Source organism: Sparus aurata, chromosome 3, assembly GCF_900880675.1.
Source record: "Sparus aurata chromosome 3, fSpaAur1.1, whole genome shotgun sequence".
Lineage (NCBI taxonomy): Eukaryota > Metazoa > Chordata > Actinopteri > Spariformes > Sparidae > Sparus > Sparus aurata.
Window position 1 is genome coordinate 761,622 of NC_044189.1, and position 21,347 is coordinate 782,968.

The window sequence follows — 21,347 nt, forward strand, 5'->3', positions numbered from 1 at the left end:
CCAGCCGAGTCCCAAGGCGGAAACCCCGCTTGGCCTTCGGACCAAGAGTTCCTCAACAGAGTACCGGCCTTCCTTCTGGCTACTGGACCGACGCGCCGTGCCGTAGTCCAACCCAGAACTCTCAAGAACACCAAACTTCAGTGCCTCCTGACTCCCAGAAAAAACCGGCTGAACGTCTTCATGCAGCTGGATCCACACACGTGAGAATGAGAGAAAGTTCTGACTTCTGTCAAAGTTCTGACTTCTGTCTAAGTTCTAACTTCTATTTTATGAGCTTAAGAGAATTAAGATTAGGGTCTCATAGTATTAAGAATTACTCCCGTAATATTTAATATATATAACCCAACCCTTTAACTTTACCATCTACCGACGGTCACACGACTTTATTACTCTCCTAATTACAGTCTTTACGTTTTCTGTTATCTGTTGTTCGTCTAAAATTGTCATGTCTTTTATTTTACCCCAAATTATTTAGTCAATAAACATATAATCGTTTGTCTTTGTCTGGAACTTAATTATAATGTGGAGAACCGATGGATACGTGCAAAGAAGTCACTACTTCAGAATATTGAGACTGAATAAATTGATTTTGAATGGACTCTAACTGTCCAAGCCAACTGGTACAGTTAGGGGTTTGGAATAATGTCCTCCGGATTATTCCAATAACTAAACAAGGAGGTGGTGCCCCATTTTACGAGTGTAATATTAATTTCCAGTGATTAATAATCATATATATATCAAAATAGTGTGTGAGCAGTGTCTCCTACATTATATATTTATGGTGCTGCCCATGTCAGGACCACATACTATCCTACACAGATAGATAGATAGATAGATAGATAGATAGATAGATAATGTGGTCCAGTTCCATTCAAAAATACATTGATATGTAAAAAGTGACAGTAACATTTCTATAATTCAGTATTTGAGATGGTCCCTGTGTAATTAGTTTGTAAGTACTCTCTATTCTTCTTATATAAAATGGCTTCCCTCAGCTGGGTTGTGCAGAGTTATGAAGGAACACTTTAAGTAGATCATTTAATAACACATACAACTACATAGCTGATTGACACGTATCATATTCAGCACCCAAGTGATATAATACTTACATAGAAATCAAACTTTTTATTCTTTACCTGACCAACAGCTAGGTTAATTTAGTATCAGGATGGTAACTTACTGTTAAATTTGAGAATTATTGTTGCTATGTTCTGACATTTCTGTCATTAAAACCTCAAAAAGCAGTCTGGTATACCCTACTTACTAATTGTAGAGGCCAGTATCCCGAGACAAGATGGCGGCAGCAAGAGGAAGGAAATGCACACGTCTACTAATCCTCAATGTTTTATACAACACTTAATGGAAACATGACGAAGAACTCCCCGTGTGCCTTCAGTAACATGTTCTTCTTTGGGCTGTCATACGTTGTTTCATATTGACTCTGAGATCATCTCTGTTTCATTTAGGGACCGTTCTTCGACACTCTTGGGAATGACAGGATGTTTACCAGGATGCCACAGGACCGTCAGTCGCTGATGGACAAAAGGATAATTAGAGGAACGAATGATAAACAATTTCATATAATGTTTTTTTATTACTGATGGCAATATGACTTACTTAAGAAGTAAATCAGAGTACAGATATTAAGCGGGGTGTTTTGGTGCTCTTACCTGCCTGAAGGTGCCCTCAGTGAGACACATCTTGACGACAGCCCAGATGGGTACTGGAACCACAGGTGATATTGTGATGACCCAGCCCAGTCTGTAGGCCCAGTCTGGGTACACATGGCCCCCACTGGATGTAAGAGGCTGAGAGTCCAGAAATGAGCAGATGAAGCAAACCTTAAAGAAAAAGCAGAGGAACAAACAGGCTGTAACACTAACCCTTTTTAGATAGAAAAGGTGTCACATTTGCTCCAAGGTAAGGGTGGCAATGTGCCTTATATTCCTCCTTTTCCAAAAGCCACCACTGGGGTAGGCGTAAACATGTGACGTGAAGCAGGAAGTTGGGCTGTGAACAGTGACAACGAATTTGTCTTCAAAATAAGAGCTTTACATTGCACCCCATTGGAGTTTAGAACTGGGTTCTTAGCGGGGGGTCTTTTAATTTGAAAGTAGCAAACGTTCCTAGCGATCGTTTGAGAATGAGGAGCTGAGAACTGTGCATTTCATGATTCACCGCTAAATGACGTTGTACCGGAAGCACGACTGAACAAAAAAATGATATTAACGATTCTTCCTGCTGAACTGACCGACGGCAACTGAATCTCGACATCGAACTATGAAATCCACCTCTAATATATACTAAATGATATACTGGGACATGATATACTAAAAATGTTGTCATTTTGACCTTTAAGGGGGGGGGGGGTTAGGGTTGATTGGGTTGACAGGGGGCAGATTGGCCTGGCAGAGACACTATTCACCTTCTTATTGCTGGTAGTGGCCAGTTGTCTTAATTCAATTCCATTTCTGCTGTGTGTGTGTGTGTGTGTGTGTTTGAAACTCACCGTACAGATCAGAGGGGTGATGTAACGCCAGCACAGTTTGAAAATAAGCCACGGTCTCTGTCCTGTCATATCTTCAACCATGTCACACATCCGGTCAGCTCCTGCAGGATCATGACAGTTTGTTAGTAACAATCTAAATAACCGGACCTCTTGGTGCTGAAGCATGGTTTAGGTCAGATTTGGCCTGTAGTCGCCTTTTGACTCCTTATATCAAAGAGTTTTAAGCCTGGAACCAAGCCAATAAAATACGAGGTCAATCGTGACCATAAAACATTTAATTTGGCCCCAAAAAAATGTTGGAAAACTGGGAAAAAATCAAAAGATACAAGACTGTGTACATAATTATCTTAAGAGTAAAGGAACTACTCATCCCATAAACCATTGCGAATGTAACAGCGACGTCTGCGATTGGTGGAGCTCGCTGTTACCATGGAAATGTTTACCGAACCCGCAAATTTCATGTTCAGGTGAACCCTTTCAAACGCTTCTCCTCATCTCCAAAAAAACGCAGTAGGTCAAAAAGTGACATCATGGCAGCTCTGTGGTAAACAATCGTAGACTTCAGTGGTAGCAGTAACTAGCGAACATGAAATTCACAGGTTCGGTAAACATTTCCATGGTAACAGCGAGATCCACCAATCAGAGACATTGCTGTTACACTATAGGATTGTGGGGTAGTGTCGTATTTGTCCATGACATCGCGAATAAAACATGTTTTTCTTAAAACAAGGTTGATATCATACAGACTTGTGGCTTCTACAGGATAATATACCATCGTTTCACAATCTGTTAACTCGTGGTGAGTCTACTTTGGATGGTTACGACATTATGGCCAATAATAAAAAAAATTCTCTGTTCAGAATATGAATGGCATTTTCACTTCGGGAACCTCACTGTTGAGCTCGTAAATTGTGAGGTGTAGAACAATCGAATATGAACATAATTGTGAGGATACTGCGTTGAAATCTGCACCCTTGACACTGGGGAACGATAAATGGATAGTACAATTATGTCTAGTAAATTACAGAATAATTGCAACATCATGTTCACACCACTTACCAAAGGCCCAGCCGACAGCAACACACTCGACCAGGCACACAAATAAGAGACATGCTCCATTAGAACCATAGTAGTCAAACAGCTGGAACAGGTACACTCCTCCCTGGACAATGCAGAAGAAATTGCTCCTTTGGTATGAGAATATGTTGAATGTTAGCTGATGAGTTTGATTTCACAGGTGAGTAGTACCTGAGTGGTGAGTGAGATCTGTATGAGGAAGCAGAAAGAGCAGAAGAAGATGAGGAAGATTTCTCTGCGCCAGGGTCGACGCATCTGTCCTGGGAACATGTCAATCACTGACGATGTTAGAGTCTCCAAACCTGCAAACTAAGAAAACAACTTTATCAAACATGTAGTGTGGAGAGGCCTGCTACTGACTGATGTCTGCTCTTCAATCTCTCTAAACTTCACTCAGTATTTGATATCGGAGATATAATTATTTATATCTGTGGTCTGTTTTCTCAGAGGTATTGATGCGTTTGCTGTTATAGTTACAAACCCCAGCTCCAATGAAGTTGGGACGTTGTGTAAAATGTAAATAAACAGAATACAATGATTTGCAAATCCTTTTCAACTTATATCCAATTGAATACACTACAAAGACAAGATATTTAATGCTCGAACTGATAAACTTTACTGTTTTTTGCAAACATTCACTCATTTTGAATTGGATGCCTGCAACATGTTCCAAAAAATTCTGCCGTTGTTGTTCACTGAACTAGCATATCTTCGTATATTAAATGAATATTGTGCAGGTCACCAGCAGTTGGTCTATTTGGTGAGTCTTCTTCGTCTTACCACTGTGTCGAGTCCCAACAGAAAGAGCATAATGAAGAAACAGGCAGCCCACAGCTGAGGAAGAGGCATCATGGTTACAGCTTGAGGAAAAGCGATGAAAGCCAGCCCGGGACCTGCAGGATCGAGGGGACATTTCAGTAGTTGTCCTCTCCACTTGCCATAGATTTTTGTTTATTCTCCTGCAGACTTGTGTAGGGACCAGCTCTAGAAGATAGATTAAGTTCTGTAAATTCTGCACTAGGAAGTTCCTGTTGTTTTGTGAATTCTATTGTGAAGATGTACCCTTTGAAATATTAGAACATGCTTCGTAGTGGTGTTGATGACTTACCTCTTAACGTGACATCATGAAGTGGCCCATTCTGCGATACATTTCCCCCCCATAAGTAATCTAATATTGGCTCTTGACGACACATTATAGTGAAACTCTCGCCAAAAAGCAACCAAGGCTTTATTTGTAAATCTAGTTAAACCTTCATGTAAAAGCATAATTACGACGAAAGAGGTACTTTTAAGATTTACCGTAGTTTTGTTTTCAGGCAAGCTTGTTTTCAATGGGAGTGCTACGTGCACTCGTACGATAGCAGCGCCGGAGGTGCTACTGCTAACGTGAGTTGTCCGAAAACTTTTTAGTAAACTCTGTCTCACTCAACAGAAAGTCACACCAGGCACTCCTCTTTTCCCTTAACTTAACTTAACTTGCTGTTTCTACAATGTTTTGACTGTTTTTTTTTGTGGTGCGCCGGAGATGCTACTGCTAATGTGAGCCGTCCAAAAACCTTCTTTTTAGTAAACTCTGTGTACACAAACAATGTTCTCAATGCTCGTGTTCATGTGTAGATTTTTGTTTGACCCGAAAACTAAACTCCGGTAAATCTTAAAAGTGCCTCTTTCATCGTAATTATGCTTTTACACGAAGGTTTGACTCATATACAATCACAAAAAAAGCCTTGGTTGCATTTTTGACAGAAAGCAGCGTTGGTCTTCATACCTGACTCGACCACCATGTTGATGGGCATTCCCTGTTCGTGGGCCATGAAGCCCAGAGAAGAGAAGACTGCGAAGCCTGCAACAAAGCTGGTGCAACTGTTGAGCGCACACAACCACAGACTGTCCCTGCACACACACACACAGACACACACACACACACACAGCATTACAAAAAAAGCTTGGCGTTAGCTCGTGTCAGTGGAACTACTGATCACATGACTCACCTGTAACAGTTGTTTTTGACTTTGTTGTAGCTGCCCAATGTGATCATGGCTCCTGATGCAACACCGTATGAGAATAATACCTGAGTACAAGCCTCCAGCCACACCTAATCAACAAAGGTGTGACACTTACATTTCATCGTAAATAATAAAAAACCCCTCACCTTATACACCACTTCACAAACAATTTGTCCAAGGTGTCTCACCTGGAGGTCTGCCAGACGAGAAGGATCTGGATACAGGTAGTATTTGACGCCCTGCAGGGCTCCTGGCAGGGTCAACCCCCGAACCAGCAGGACGGCCAGCATCACATAGGGAAACACAGCCGTGAAATACACCACCTGAAATATAAGTGTTATTCAGCATATAGCTAGCCATATACAATCACTGCATTAGGTTCTAGAAACACCAATTTGGTGCTCCGAGGCAAGACTCTAGCTGGCGCCCTACTGCATCGTGTCATGGTTCTGTGTTTTATGGTGTCTTGTATTTGATTTCCATTTCTTAGGTGTCTCCTGTGTTCCTCCCTCTGTGCATGTTTGTCTCCCTCTGTCTGTCAGTGTTTTCTCCTCTGTGCTTCCCTCCTCGTTACCTCACCTTGCCTCCTCGCTCCTCTCTCTCCTCACCTGTTCCTCGTCTCATCGTTAGTGTCTGTGTATTTAGCCTCTGCTTTCCCTCGTGTCTTTGTCCCTTCATTGCTTTGGTCTGGTGTTTGTGTTTGAGTGATGTCCTTCTTGAGTTCCTAGTGTTTCCTTGCATGTCTCTAGTCTGCCAGTGGTATGTGTTTTTTGGATTTTAATTCTTGCATTTTTGATTAGAAATTTGCTTTTGTTTGCACTTTGTTTAGCTGCTTTAGCCTTGGTTGCTACTTTGCTTTGTGTCCCCTTTTGTCTGTCTCCTTGGTTTTTTGTATCATTCAGCTTTGAAAATAAAGTTAGCTTTGTGTTTCTCCCTGATCCTGCCTCCTGTCTGAGTAACTGCATTTGGGTCCACATCCTGTTTCCCTCAACTGCGTGACACATCAAAGTCATTTTCATAATCAATGTTCAGTCAAAAATATCACTCCAAATAAAAACTGAAGAAAGAAACAAGCGATAAATTAAAAGTACATCAGAATGCAAATGAGGCACAAACATTAAAGAATTTTCTATTTACTTAGAATAAAATAAAAACAGTGAGCACACAAACAAGTGACAAAAATCAGAGACCTCCTGATCTACTGCTGTTTACGATGATTCCGACAGAGGGAGCTGTCTGCATGTTTGTATCAAAGACCTCAACAAACTCACTTTACAGCCTTACTTTTTTCTTTCTTGATGCAAAGGTGCTAGTCACTGCTGAGGTGCCCATGAGCTAGGTACCTAACTCCTAAATTCTATGTGACAGCCATGTCTCTGTGTGTATTTTGGGCCCATGTATGTGTAGTTAAAATAAAATGTAAAAATTGAATTTACCCAAGTTAGATTTAAACTACAGTGTGTGGTTGGTCCAGACCTTTCCTGTGGAGCGGACTCCTTTCCAGATGCAGAAGTAGCAGATGACCCAGCTGGCCAGGAGACACAGCAGCAGCTCCCACTGGACTGAACCCACCTCCTCGATTCCCCTCGACATGGACAGCACTCCTCTCCTGAGTCGACACTCCAGACAGTCAGTGATGTCACATGCATGAAGAATTACTGGTAACACTCCTTTTTACAAGTCACCAAATGAGGTGAACTGAGTTAACAACTATAGCACCACTCAATTGAAGTACTAGTTTATTATGCATACCCTCCAGAAAAACGCCATTATGCGATCGCATAATTTAACAAAGTCCGCACATTTATGAAAATCACTCACATTTGCCAACAAAAGTGCAAAACATCGAGGTGTGTTACATGACAGTGGAGGCAAATTATTTGTTGGCATCAACTTCCAAAACAGTTTCTAGGGCTGAAAGAGTCAAGGTCAGTAGCCTACAAGATTAAAGCTTATAAAAGTATGAATAGGTTAGGTTAATAAAACAAGATGAGAACTTAATAATTCCCAGCACTTTCTGTGATGTAGTATGCTGTTACATAGGAAGTCAATAGAAACGACTCTTTACATTGAGGAAGTAGCCTCGTGAGAACAGAGTATTGAGGGAATCACAACCGCAGTTTTTGCAAGTTCCCACAATTTCAGCGCATGAAGTTGCATAAATATCCTCCATATTCCATTGCATTTTTTAAAGAAAATGAGCCTCATAATCAAGGATTTTTGCCCACAACAATCACAAAAAAAAAGCATTTTGCAGAAGGACTGATTATAACTTTAACTCACTCCCAGAACTCAGAGACTGAAGACTTGTGTGATGTCCAGTTTGCTGTCAGGTTGCCACTGTTGACTGCAGTCCTGTTTGCAGAGGTGAGCTCCACACATCTGTCTGTTGATGGGAAGGCAAATCAATCTTAATATCATGTGACTGAAATGCTCATCAGAATGATTATAGACTGGACTTGTACGATTAAGATTCAGAAGGAAAAAATATGTAATCTGTTCCCTTTTCTTGCTACAGCATTGACATTTAGCAGACTTGAGACGTGTCTTTCTGGTCTTTCTATTGGATTGTCAATGTAAATAAATGGCTGTTTTAAGGTTTCCACCCCAAGTCAACATTACTGTTACACTGTACATTGTCTACCTCCTTTTCATATACAAACACATGCACACCACTTACACATGCATACACACATTCACATTCACACACACACCCATATCTGGTATTGTCTCTTCAGTCGGCCACTGTCAGTCCTGCTGGGGGAAGTGAGGTGCTAATTGTGTTGTGCAAGAGGTGATTGAACTGGTGATGTCAGCTGACAACAACTGAGCCTACAGATTTCCCTCATAGTAACAATTTGAGTTAATAATATTCATATTCAAGATATTTAATACAACTCTTTATCTCAGAAAAACAAAGTTTCGTTATCTCAAGATCTCGAAAATTGTTCCGTTATCTCGGTAAAACCGAGGAAATAAAATGTATTAACGCATGGCCGTTTAGGGCTTCCGTAGGAAATACCAAGTCTGGGCCACAGTAACTTTACTGTCTTTATGCAAAAGAGATTTAGATTGAAATGTTATATTTATGACAGTGATCTCAGAACGTGGTACACTGCATGCATTTCTCTCTGCATGCTTTACCTCGTGCTGCTGCAGCCTGTAGGCGTTTGACAGCATTTAACTAAGACTTGTGCTGTGTTGAAAGTGACACATTAATATCAGAGAGACTGCCATCACAACTTCTGCATAAAGGTGATTAGTTAATGTTTGGAGATGATGCCAACATGTAGTCATGACATTAATGTAAAGGGGTGCATGTCTGGTAGCTATGTAATCTGCTGCCCGCTCTGATCTGACACCGACCTGTGTTCCATGGATTGCTGCAGGTGGTCCAGGGCAGAGGGTCTCTGAAACAGTAGATGAGGTAGAGGAGCGCCCAGGCCAGAACGATGCTGTATAGTCTGGCATACAGCTGGACCATTATGACAGAAAAGCCAGTTCCTGGAGGGAGATGACACACAAAACACCTCAGTTTCAGCTTTACTGCGATAAGTCATCCCAAATACTTTCAGGTAAATCATTTGCTGTGGCTATGCTAAACTGTGATTTGTGTTTAACATATTTGGATACTGGAATACTTTGTAAATGTTGTGAAATTGCATTTGTTGTGTGGTTAAGTAGACCTGGAAGATACATTTAACATTATAATGTGGAACTGGTGAGCTTTGTTCAAGCTAATCTGCTAAATAAAAGTAGATTGAAAGTTTTTTTTGTATGTAGCTAATTTGAGTGGTACAGTTTCTCTTTGAGGACTCTGAGGAATAAAGTATGGAAGTTCTTTATTTGTGATTGGTAAACCTATTTATTCTCATATTTTAACACAGGGGAGCAAGAAATGACTGTAATGTCAGTAAGCAAAGTAGACATCGTGTTTACAGAAAAGATCATTGTTTTTCCATTGTAGGTGGATGGGGGACGGCGGTGGCTCGGGGGAAGAGCCGGTGTCTTGTTATCAGAAGATTGCTGGTTTGATTCCACTGGTCTGCATCTCAAAGTGTCCTTGGGCAAGACACTGAACACACAACTGCTCCTGATGTTCTGGTCGGGAACTTGCTCGGCAGCCACCACCATCAGTATGTATGAATAACTGTAAGTCAATTTGGACAAAAGCTTCTGCTAAATGTCCTAAATATAAATGTAGGAACACAAGCCTTTGTCCCTGCATCTTAAAGTGGTCCCATTTATCCATGATTACCTTTAACCCAAATCGACTCCTTTTTCCAGCATATGGGACTGAAAGCCCCCCCACCTCCTGACCTGGCAGATCTTCTCTCCTCCACAGAGGGGGGACGATTGTTTTTCTTGCTATAAACAGATCACCAGAGACCTTCTTTTAGTAATTTACAATGACTAAGCACATTTGGTCTTTTTCCTCCCCTCCAAAGAAGATGAACCCCTTTTCCTCAGGTCAAACGAGGTCAAACACGATAGAGTCTTCTTTCTCCACATCAGAAGTAGAGAGAACTGGTTTCTAACACAGACACAGTTGTGATTTAAGATGTCTTACTCATCTACATCTCTCTCCCTCTGGAACATTCTCCAGTGGGGGAAGGCAAGGTGCGAAACCTAATCTGTGTGTTCTTCTACCTCACATGTCCAACTGTAATTTACGACCGTTGTTGTACCTGGGTCTGACATTCGAATCCCACTGCAGTCTCTATCCTCATCCAAATTCAAATACATCCTAAATAACTAATAAACTACAATCTTAATTTCTTAATTTTAGCAGATTCCAAAATAGCGTAAGACGGTCATACAATAGATCTTTCCCATGTTATTATCAAGCCCAAATGAAGTTTATTACTTCATGAGTTTGAGGTCAACAGAAACCAGCCCCTCCCCTTGGTGAAGATGGGAGAGACTTGCAGATCATTATTCCTTGTGTAATACTTGTGTTATTTACCAGTTAAATGTATGATATGTTTTGTTAAGACAGAACTACACGGAATATGTATAAGTCCTTTGTCCTACTGTGTATTGTATAGTTTATTGTTTTATGTTGTATACTTTATTGCTTCATGTCTTAATCAGGTTATAATTCTTTTGAATGATAAATGATCATTGTCATGTTGCATCTTTTCACGAAGGCAAAAATTCAACTTTTAAGATGGTGAAGGTTTTGGGAAGGTTAAACACGATTTCAAAACATTAAATACAATGATTTTAATATACCGTTTAGTATCACCGCCTGATCCAGAAGAAGTTGAATTAGTTTCAGAATCAGAAATTAAGAACCACCACTTGAAACAACAAAAGAAAAGTCTTTTTCAAGATTGTGATCATTTGATGAAGAGCATTGCAGTCATTGTCTGCTTCAGAGGCCTTGCAAGGAGTCTCCAACAAAAGAGACTTTGTGTGCTCCCAGCTGAGACCGACTCTGCCCCCAGCGCTCCCAAGGCAGAAACCCCGATGGGCCTTCGGACCAAGAGTTCCTCAACAGAGTACCGGCCTTCCCTCTGGCTATTGGACCAACGCGCCGTGCCGTAGTCCAACCCAGAACTCTAAGGACACCAAACTTCAGTGCCTCCTGAATCCCAGACAAAACAGGCTGAACGTCTTCATGCAGCTGGATCCACACACATGAGAATGGGTGGTGTCTAAAGTTCTGACTTCTGTCTAGGTTCTGACTTCTAACTTCTATCTTATGAACTTAAGAGAATTAAGATTAGTGTCTCGTTAGTATTAAAAATTACTCCTGTAATATTTAATATATACTGTATATAACCCGACCCTTTAACTTTACCATCTACCGATGGTCACACAACTTTATTACTCTCCAAATTACAGTCTTTACCTTTTCTGTTATGTTGTTTGACTAAAATTGTCATTTCATTTATTTTACCCCAAATTATTTAGTCAATAAACATATATAATCATTTGTCTTTGTCTGGAACTTAATTTTAATGTGGAGAACTGATGGATACGTGCAGTGAAGTCACTACTTCAGAATATTGAGACTGAATAAATTCATTTTGAATGGACTCTAACTGTCCAAGCCAACTGGTACAGTTAGGTGTTTGGAATAATTTCCTCCGGATTATTCCAAGAACTAAACACAGAGGTGGTGCCCCATTTACGAGTGTAAGATTAATTACCAGTGATTAATTATCATATATATATCAAAGTAGTGTGTGAGCAGTGTCTCCTGCATATATGTACTTGATGCCACTCCTGTTTAAGTCAATATCCTACTTTCGCCACTCCAGATTAAACACGGACACGTCTCAGATGTGGATTCATAACCCATTTGAAGTTTCCCTCCCCGTCCCACAGCTGTCAGTTCAGAAGCAGCTGACTGACTGGTAATCTGAGCGAGCACTGCAATTGCAGATCAAACGAAAGCCAAAGATTTTTGGACCAAGGCAAAGTCATGTCAAGCACATCCTGCGCCAGCCTTGAAGGTTTTGATGGCATTTGCCACAACATGCAAGGCTGGTTTCTCTACTCTTCCAGCAGTGAAGACTAAATAGTCAACAAAGACTAAATTGCTGTTGAGAAAACTTGTTAAGGAACTCTACTGGGATTTAATTGAAATTGCCGCAATATCTTTAATACACTTTGACAGCACATGACAGAGGGGAAATCAAGAATGTGCTGAATGTTTATGTCAAGTATGAATGAAAAGAGCTCTAGTTTGACATAAGACGGTGATTAAGTTCATCTTTGTTGTTTGCTAAGAGAAAAATTATATTCAGAAGGTATATGGTTGTATTTTTCTCTTCAGTAAGTAAAATAGAAGTAAGACTATTTGACAACTTAACAGTTGATTTTGTTCATTATTACTCTTAACAGCTGCAATGTCTCCCAGCTCAAAGTCTGAGCTATTTGACTAGCACTTTCTGTACGAAATGGTGTTATAAGACAGGACTGTTCACCACCAGCTGTTTGCATGTTAATTCAAGTAGACATCTCTGCATCACAACACATAGACATCGAGGCGGTTGTCTCCACTCTCAAATTCTATCGACATCTTTCAAATTGTTTCTTGTAAATGCTCAATACATTCAACATATATAGAACCATACACAGACTCACAGAGCTGTGACATTTTGTCTTTAAAGGTGACCAGGAATAATGTGATTACCCTGTGCCAGTGGGCAGAGCTTTGTCCAACAGGTAGCCGAGCCTTCCTGCATTAACTGACCAATCACAGTCTCCATCAGGAAGACAGGCGCACCACACAGCAAGGCGAAGATACAGTAGGGCAACAGAAAGGCACCTGCACAGACGGAAACAAACAATTACTTTTGGAGGCCATCCACACTTCCTCTTACCAGAAATCATTAAAAGTTGGATAAATGATGCCTAATAACATGTTTATTTAATTGTGATATTCATGCATTGATCATATGTGTTGTATTTTAATGCAAATGCAGGGACACTTCTTAAATATTTTGGCGCCGGGATGAGGAGCCGTCTGTGTGATCCTGAGGATGAAGACCCACTTTTCCTGTGTGTGTGTGTGTGTGTGTGTGTGTGCGCGCATCCCTGCAAAGTACTTTGCAGACAGCTATGTTATTATTTCTGGGTATGATGATGTTCCACCACTCTAAACGCTGTTAATAATGTGTGTATACTAATGAGGTACCATCTGACTTTGTATTCCCCAAAAACGACAGTGATGGAAGAAGTTGGTTAGTGGTTGGTGGTTTTAATTGGTGGTTTAATATATTTCATTATAGCTGTTATTTTGTGTGTGGTTCCAATTTCCAACAATTACTTTAATGAATAAGTTATTTGCGCTGGAGGTGACGTTCGTCCAGGGTGTCATGACAGCGAGGACCGCCACAACAGGTACAACGTGATATCACACCGACCAAACTGTTTACTTGTCTGGAACAAGCAATGGTTTTAATTGCAAAGCCATGTTAGCCAAGTTTCACTCATAAGCTTTGAAATAAATGAACTGATGTTAGCTTAAATAAAGGGGCACTATATACTTTGTTTTCAGAGATAATTATTAATTATAATAAATAATAAGAGGCAGGACATATGGACAAACCTTCGCCCAGAGCCCTTTAGACAGAAAGCCTGCTAGAGATGATCAACAGTTAAAAGGTAACTAATACCCCAAGTTGCAATTCAGAATAATACTTTGTACTTTTACTAAAGCATTGAATACATGTACCACCATGACTGTCCATGTGTGTATAACCCCTCATGTGTCATTTACAGTAAGTTCTTTTTCATTTTGTTGGAATGTTCATGTTTGTTGTTATCTTAAGAAATCCAAACTAAGAATTTTAATATTTACAATATTAATAAGGAAATAATACATTATTTTCCCCCATAAGTGAATGAATAAGCTGTTCTGAGAGGAAAATAAGGTCCCAGAACACTGTTTGAAACAGTATATATCATTCTTATGATTTGTCTCTGATGCTGTCCATTTCCTGCCCATAAGAGTGCATTTCTTTTATCTCTTTCTTGCTCAAGGTTGCATTGAGAAGTTACCCAAATAACTCTTAAACTAGGACTCCTTACTCCTTACTCTGCAAGTCCTATGCTATCCTTTCCAAATTAGCATCCATCCATCCATTTTCTTCTGCTTATCTGGGGCAGGGTTGCGGGGGCAGCTGTCTGAGCAGGGACACCCAGACTTCCCTCTCCCCGGACACTGCCTCCAGCTCTTCCAGGAGGATCCCAAGGCGGATCACTCCAGCGTGTTCTGGGTCCTCCTCGAGGTCACCCTGAAGGGGTCCAGGCGGCATCTGATACAGATGCCTGAGGTTGAAAATCCTACATTTACATTTATTCCATAAAAACTGTTCTGCTTCTTAATTGACTGTGGATGTGATGAAGAAACAGATGAAAGATTACCTTTCCCTGTAAAGACTGCATGAAAGATTTTCATCAGTGGTACAATCATGTAAAATATTGTTCTTTAGACTTTAGACTTTTATTCATCCCACAGTGGGGAAATTCACTTGTCACAATAGCAGGTAGACAGACATACAATAAGTACAGCACTTAGAATACTAAGAAATACAAAAAAAGATTTGAATAAGAGAGGAAAGAAAAAATATAGAAAGGACTATGTTCCAGCTCACCTCCTCCGTTTTTATAGCACAGGTAGGGGAATCTCCACACATTGCCAATGCCCACCACGTTCCCTGCTGCTGCCAGAATATATTCCCTTTTCTTCCTCCACTGTTCCCTGTTTTCATCTTTCTTCTCCATCTCTGTGTTACGTCCTCAGTCCCTGATCACTACTGGCAATTAGTACCTCAGTCACCCTGGTGTTCTGCTAATCTATCAACAGAACTGGCTGTTTGGCTAAGAGCAAGCGTGGTAAGTTCAGGAGGTGTTTGTTTATAGCAGGTCTCTAGATTAACCGTTTCATCACATGTCCTGAGTAGAGGTTTCAAATCAGTAGTGCCCTGAACTGAACATGAACCATAATAAAACAGGACCAACTGCATGTATGGCACCTGATGGACCGAATCACTTCAAAGCAAATTAGGAGCTCTGAAACCTGCTAAGAATGTTGGTGAATATGACCCCTGATCTGTCTGGAAACAGTCAGGTCTGCTGTTGTGCTTCATGCAATATTAATAGAGATATCTGGGTTACATTTGGTTATCAATGATAATTAATGATTATCAGAAAAGATTATTAATTATAATAGATAATAAGATCCAATTTACTTGAGATCACCTCGGTTTACCACACTTTTAGTAGCAAATAAGGCCATTGGATCACAAAGAGGCCAATGGACAAACCTTTGCCCAGAGCCCTTTAGATAGAAAGCCTGCTAGAGATAAAGTACCGTATTGACCCGAATATAGGACAAGGTTTTTTTCGATAAAAAATAATGTGAAAAAGTGTGGTCGTCTTATAACTGGGGTCTAACCTTTGACACATGCGGTTAGTTGACTGGGTGTCGATACACGACCGCAACGGCAGAGGGCGCCAGCTTATTGTAGAGACGTCACTAGCCCTTTTTACACAGCGTCTCCGCATTATCTCCGGAGAGTTGGTTTCGCCAATTCTCCACCGATGGTGATTCACACAGAGCGAAGCATCTCCGCTGTACCGCCGTGTAATTCACACAGAAAGCCGTTGCTATGGCTCCTAAAGAGGCGTGACGGTACATGTCATGATGATGACGTCATGGTTCCCATTTGTCCCCCTGTCAATCTAAACCCGCGGACAGTTTATAATCATATGGATGCTGTTATAATGTGTAGTGATTGAAATACTGACCCACCAAACATCCTGGAAAGTGATAAAGTTACTTTTTCCGCACTAAATTACATATTTACGTAATCACCATCAACTCAACATTCTCTGGTAGTTTTTAGACATTTTGATGCAGAATTCTTTCTATTTTCACGTTATGTTTTTAAAAAGGACCCATAGCTTCTTGTTCATCAGGGTTTCTTTGATACATTTATTTTCCTACACAACTTGAAACAATGTTTTCACCATATCGGAGACATTTTGTGCCTGTTAGCATTGTTTTCTGTTTTAGCACACTGTAAAGTATAAATACCTCGTCCTTCACCTCTGTCGGTGTCAGACTGCTCATCTTCCATCACATCCAGGTACACAACAGGTTTTCCATCACAGTAGTACTGTCCAGCATCAACATGCTGCACTCGTGTTATGGTCAACGTCTTTTTGTCGGTTGAATAGAGAAAGTGTGCCATGTGCTGTGTTTCAATATTCTGAGGGTAAACAGTGATGTTTGTTCCATTCTTCTGTCTGGTCCATGTTGGAACATGTGACCCAGTGAACTCAGACGGGCATTTGAGAACGATGCTGGTTGTTACTTTAACAGAGCATCTGGTTGTTCCTGGATAATGAGAAACATATTGTTTATTGCATATTCTGCTCACACTGTCTAACTCAGAGGCCAACGGTGTGAAACTGGATGTTACCTGATGGGATCACCGTCAGCTCCACCGCTGCTTCATTATTACACAAGTATGTTCCAGAGTCTGAGATGATAACTCTGCGAATGTAAAGTGATTTAAAAGGATCTGACTGTAAATTGTATCATCTGCCAGGAATGTGTAGCTTCTCCCTGTCATCACCAGTTGTAAGAATGTCAACTCTGTGTCCGTTCATCTCTCTGCTCCATGTCACTTCACCCTCCACAGAGTGAGGACAAGGCAGAGAGACTGACTGCTTCTCCTGGACTACTTCATGTTTTATTTCTGCAAATGAAAATAAACAATTTACACTTTTACAATGAAATACACATCTGTCTGCATCTTAATACTGCAAGAAAATCAAAAGTGATTTAATATCAGAGTCAGAATCACATTTTATTGAGTACTTATTGAACACGACCTTGAGTGAAAACCACCTTCAGTCTAAAGATGCAGACGAGGTTTACGCCACAATTGTCTAAAACATCCTCACGAGTGAAAACTAAAGTTCATCTGACTTCTACTTTGGCAGCAAAATGAGTTCTTGTTATGTTGTGTGTCTGGTGGCATTCTGACAGAAACTGGACCAGATTTGATCGAGACACATAGACGGACCACCCAGCATTGAGTCCGGTTGTGCTCGAGGTTTTCTTCCTGTTACGAGTCTGTTTTATTTGCGCTGCTGTTGGATCCTCGTGCTCATGAGGAAAATGTTGAGTCTCCGTGAATAAATGAATCCAGGAGTTTGTTCTGAACCTGCTCAGTTTGTAATGTGTCATGACTTCTGTTGTGAGTTGGTGCTCTTGTACAAATAAAGATCAATTGACTGATTCGGTTCTTTATCCACAAAAAAGCAACAACCAAATATCTGATGAGATGAAGGTCAGACGTTTGGAAAAGAACAGTTAAAGCTTTAGTTCTGCTCTTTATTTATGTAAATAAATCGCGACTAGCTTCTAACGCACTTCCTGAACTGTTAACCACTTTATGACACTTTGACTACGAGCTGTCAGACTTCTTGTGAACTTCACTTCGATGTTGAACCACAAACTCGATGAAACTACGACTCTGAACGACGCTAAGGACAGACGGCACCGAACAGAATCTAACAACAATATTCTTACCTGCAGTGACTTTACATCCCAGAACAAAGACCAGCAGGCAGCTGCAGATATTCAACCTCATGTTCTCTCAGACTGAAGCGACTAACTGACCACAGTTTCCATCTGAGCTGAGAACAGGAACTCAGCTGTCTGGGTGTTCACTAGTGATGGCGAGATAAAGCTTCATGAAGCATTGAAGCTTTTCATCCAATTGGTTTACACATGGGCCGAAGCTTCATGGTGCTTTATTTGCTCTACTGTGCCATCAAGTGGACAATGAATGTAAAACAGGCAGAGTGTTTATAATGACACCAGGGCGTGAAGCTTTGATTGAATTGTGCTTCCATGATAATGCAAATAAACAAATACTATACTCATTAATATAGTGTCTGTTTTTCTGATAGAATGATGACAGAGGGGAAAGTTGAAACAAATTGGGGAGAGGGTTGTGATGTGAATATGATACTCGGGACAAAATGTAACACATACAATGAGGAAATTGTATTCATTTTTATTCAAAAACAACAACTTCTCCACTGTGCTGGGCTTTGGGCAGTTTCTTTTTTTTTTTTTTAAGATTTTTTCCAGTCATAGACACCTTTATTTATGACAGCAGATAGATTGGAAATATGGGAGAGAGAGGGGCATGTGACATGCAGGAAATGTACTCCGGCCGGGATTCGAACCGGGGTCCGCTGCATTTGTGACATACGCTCTAACCACTCAACTACCTGTGCACACAGCCCAATGTTTTTTGAAAGGATTTGAGGTGATGGGGGACCTCCATTGCGTTTCGTTGCCCCTCATATTTCGAAACACACGCCAAAGCCGCAAACCTGAATCAGTCACGTGGTACAGCCGGCTCGCGAGGCTTCGAACGTCACTACATACGTCATCGACACAAGCCTCGATACGCACTTCACAAAAATCTTCCTGGACTACTGGACACACACTTCGTATAACAGCACAAAGCCATAGAGTCTTTATCTGTGTCTCTCTTTGTTTGACTAATAAACACCAACGCTTCCTATTTGTCAGTAACGCAGTTACATCAGATGTCAGATAGTTATAACAGATTCAAGAGAAAGATTACGTTTTTATCAACTTGTATGTGTTCTATAAGTAAATGATTGCGACATCTGATACTGAAGCCGCTCAAGAAACTGTCTCGAGAGATGGAGAGTGTTTGAAAAGGTGTTTTTAATGCACCACAGTCAGGAAAACATTCAAGAGATAACTGATTTGTGTATTCTGCAAATAAATGTGCACTCAGGCCTCATGGGGGAACAACTGAGGCTTGTTTGGGGTCACGTGCCCGTTGAACTTTATGATGCCTGCTGTGTTTTTTAAGATAAATACAGTGACAGAGGAAAAACAGCTGGAAATGTGTGTTCCTGCAAACTACACATGTTCAGATTTGTTTGTCTCATCTATGCTGAACTGACGGTCGTATGATTCGTGTCATGTCACTTTCACACGTGTAGGATAGTATATGGGCCTGACATGGGCAGCACCATAAATATATAATGTAGGAGACACTGCTCATACACTACTTTGACATATATATGATAATTAATCACTGGTAATTAATTTACACTCGTAAATGGGGCACCACCTCCGTGTTTAATTACTGGAATAATCCGGAGGACATTATTCCAAACACCTAACTGTACCAGTTGGCTTGGACGGTTAGAGTCCATTCAAAATCAATTTATTCAGTCTCAATATTCTGAAGTAGGGACTTCTTTGCACGTATCCATGGGTTCTCCATATTAAAATTCAGTTCCAGACAAAGACAAACGATTATATATGTTTATTGACTAAATAATTTGGAGTAAAATAAATGACATGACAATTTTAGACGAACAACAAATAACAGAAAAGGTAAAGACTGTAATAAGGAAAGTAATAATGTTGTGTGACCGTCGGTAGATGGTAAAGTTAAAGGGTCGGGTTATATATATATTAAATATTACGGGAGTAATTTTTAATACTATGAGACCCTAATCTTAATTCTCTTCAGTTCAAAAGATAGAAGTTAGAACTTAGACAGAAGTCAGAACTTTAGACAGAAGTCAGAACTTTAGACACCACTCATTCTCACGTGTGTGGATCCAGCTGCCTCCAGGAGGCACTGAAGTTTGATGTTCTTGAGAGTTCTGGGTTGGACTACGACACGGCGCGTCGGTCCAGTAGCCAGTGGGAAGGCCGGTACTCTGTTGAGGAACTCTTGGTCCGAAGGTCCAGCGGGGTTTCTGCTTTGGGAGCGCTGGGGGCAGAGTCGGTCTCAGCTGGGAGCACACAAAGTCTCTTTTTGTTGGAGACTCCTTGCAAGGCTTGCAACGTTCTTCATCAGATGATCACAGTCTTGAAAAAGACTTTTCTTGGTGGTTTCAAGTAGTGGTACTTAAGTTCTGATTCTGAAACTAATTCAACTTCTTCTGAATCAGGCGGTGATACTTTAACAGTATAAAATCAAAAATCAAAAAGAAAAGAATTTGTTCTATTAAAACTTGGATTAAAGTAAAACACTTAAAGTAGGAATTCAGTTTGCTTGTCTTAGAACTTGTTGCAAGAATAAAAGTAAAGATAACTTTAAAAATAAAAATAAAAATGAAAAACAAAGAAGTGAAGAGAAGAAGGAGAAGAAGCAGGGGGAGAAGAGAACAGGGAGAGAACCTGGAGAAAAAGAGAGTGAGAGAAGGGGAGAGTGTCTGATTTATGACCTGCAGCAGTCAGAATGAACTGGAGCCGGCTGATAGTGTCACACCTCCTGTGATCTGAGTTGAGGCTCCCAAAAAGTTAATCTAACTATACTATTGGATTTAATGTTTTGAAATCGTGTTTTAACCTTCCTGGAACTTCTCCATCTTAAAAGTTGAATTTTTGCCTTTGTGAAAAGATGCAACATGATAATGATCATTTGTCATTCAAGAGAATTATAACCTGATTAAGACATGAAGCACCAAAGTATACAACATGTAACAATAAAGTATACAATACACCGTAGAACCAAGGACTTATACATATTCCTTGTAGTTCTATCTTTAACAAAACATATCAGACATTTAACTGGTAAATAACACAAGTATTACACAAGGAATGATGATCTTCAAATCTCTCCTCCATCGACAAAGGGGAGGGGTTTCTGTTGACCTCAAACTTATTGAGTAATAAACTTCATTTGGGCTTGACAATAACATGGGAAAGATCTATTGGATGACCTTCTTACGCTATTTTGGAATCTGCTAAAATTAAGAAATTGAGATGCAGTTTATTAGTTATTTAGGACTTATTTGAATTGGGGTGAGAACAGAAGACTGCAAAGGGGGATTGGTATGTCAGACCCAGGAACAACAACGTTCGTAAATAACAGTTGGACATGTGAGGAGAAGAACACACAGATTAGGTTTCCCATTAAGCCTTCCCCCACTGGAGAATGTTCTAGACGGAGAGACACGTAGATTAGTACGACATCTTAAATCACCACATCTATGTTAGAAACCAGTCCTCCTTCCTTTTGGTGTGACCAAAGAAAACTCTATCGGGCTTGACCTTGTTTGACCTGAGGAAAAGGGGTTCATCTTCTTTGGAGGAAGGGGAACAGACCAGATGTGCTTAGTTGTTGTAAATTACTAAAAGATGCTCTCTGGTGATCTGTTTATTGCAAGAAAAACAACATCTTCCCACTTGTGGAGAGGAGAGGATTTGT

General features: G+C 40.5%; 1 protein-coding gene across 1 annotated transcript; it reads right to left on the bottom strand.

The window, feature by feature from the left end:
• Window positions 1–1,430: 1,430 nt before the first annotated feature.
• LOC115579208 (sodium- and chloride-dependent betaine transporter-like) lies at window positions 1,431–14,842 on the bottom strand. The gene is made up of 14 exons (XM_030412767.1): window positions 14,706–14,842; window positions 12,740–12,874; window positions 8,959–9,096; window positions 7,876–7,978; window positions 7,069–7,201; window positions 5,781–5,915; window positions 5,578–5,681; window positions 5,355–5,479; window positions 4,367–4,479; window positions 3,758–3,895; window positions 3,569–3,671; window positions 2,510–2,610; window positions 1,671–1,841; window positions 1,431–1,532 (listed from the first exon to the last, which is right to left on the bottom strand). Exons 1-14 carry the CDS (start codon window positions 14,833–14,835, stop codon window positions 1,431–1,433), a joined length of 1,731 nt encoding a protein of 576 aa, XP_030268627.1. The 5' UTR covers window positions 14,836–14,842.
• Between the last annotated feature and the right edge of the window lie 6,505 nt (window positions 14,843–21,347).

Excerpts from the sequence above, each read along its gene's own strand:
- LOC115579208 (XM_030412767.1), bottom strand. The coding sequence starts at position 14,835 with ATGGAGAAGAAAGATGAAAACAGGGAACAGTGGAGGAAGAAAAGGGAA. Across the intron at positions 5,916-7,068 it reads GAGTCCGCTCCACAGGAAAG|GTGGTGTATTTCACGGCTGT; the intron begins GTCTGGACCAAC and ends CTTATATTTCAG. Across the intron at positions 2,611-3,568 it reads TGCTGTCGGCTGGGCCTTTG|GAGCTGACCGGATGTGTGAC; the intron begins GTAAGTGGTGTG and ends ATGATCCTGCAG.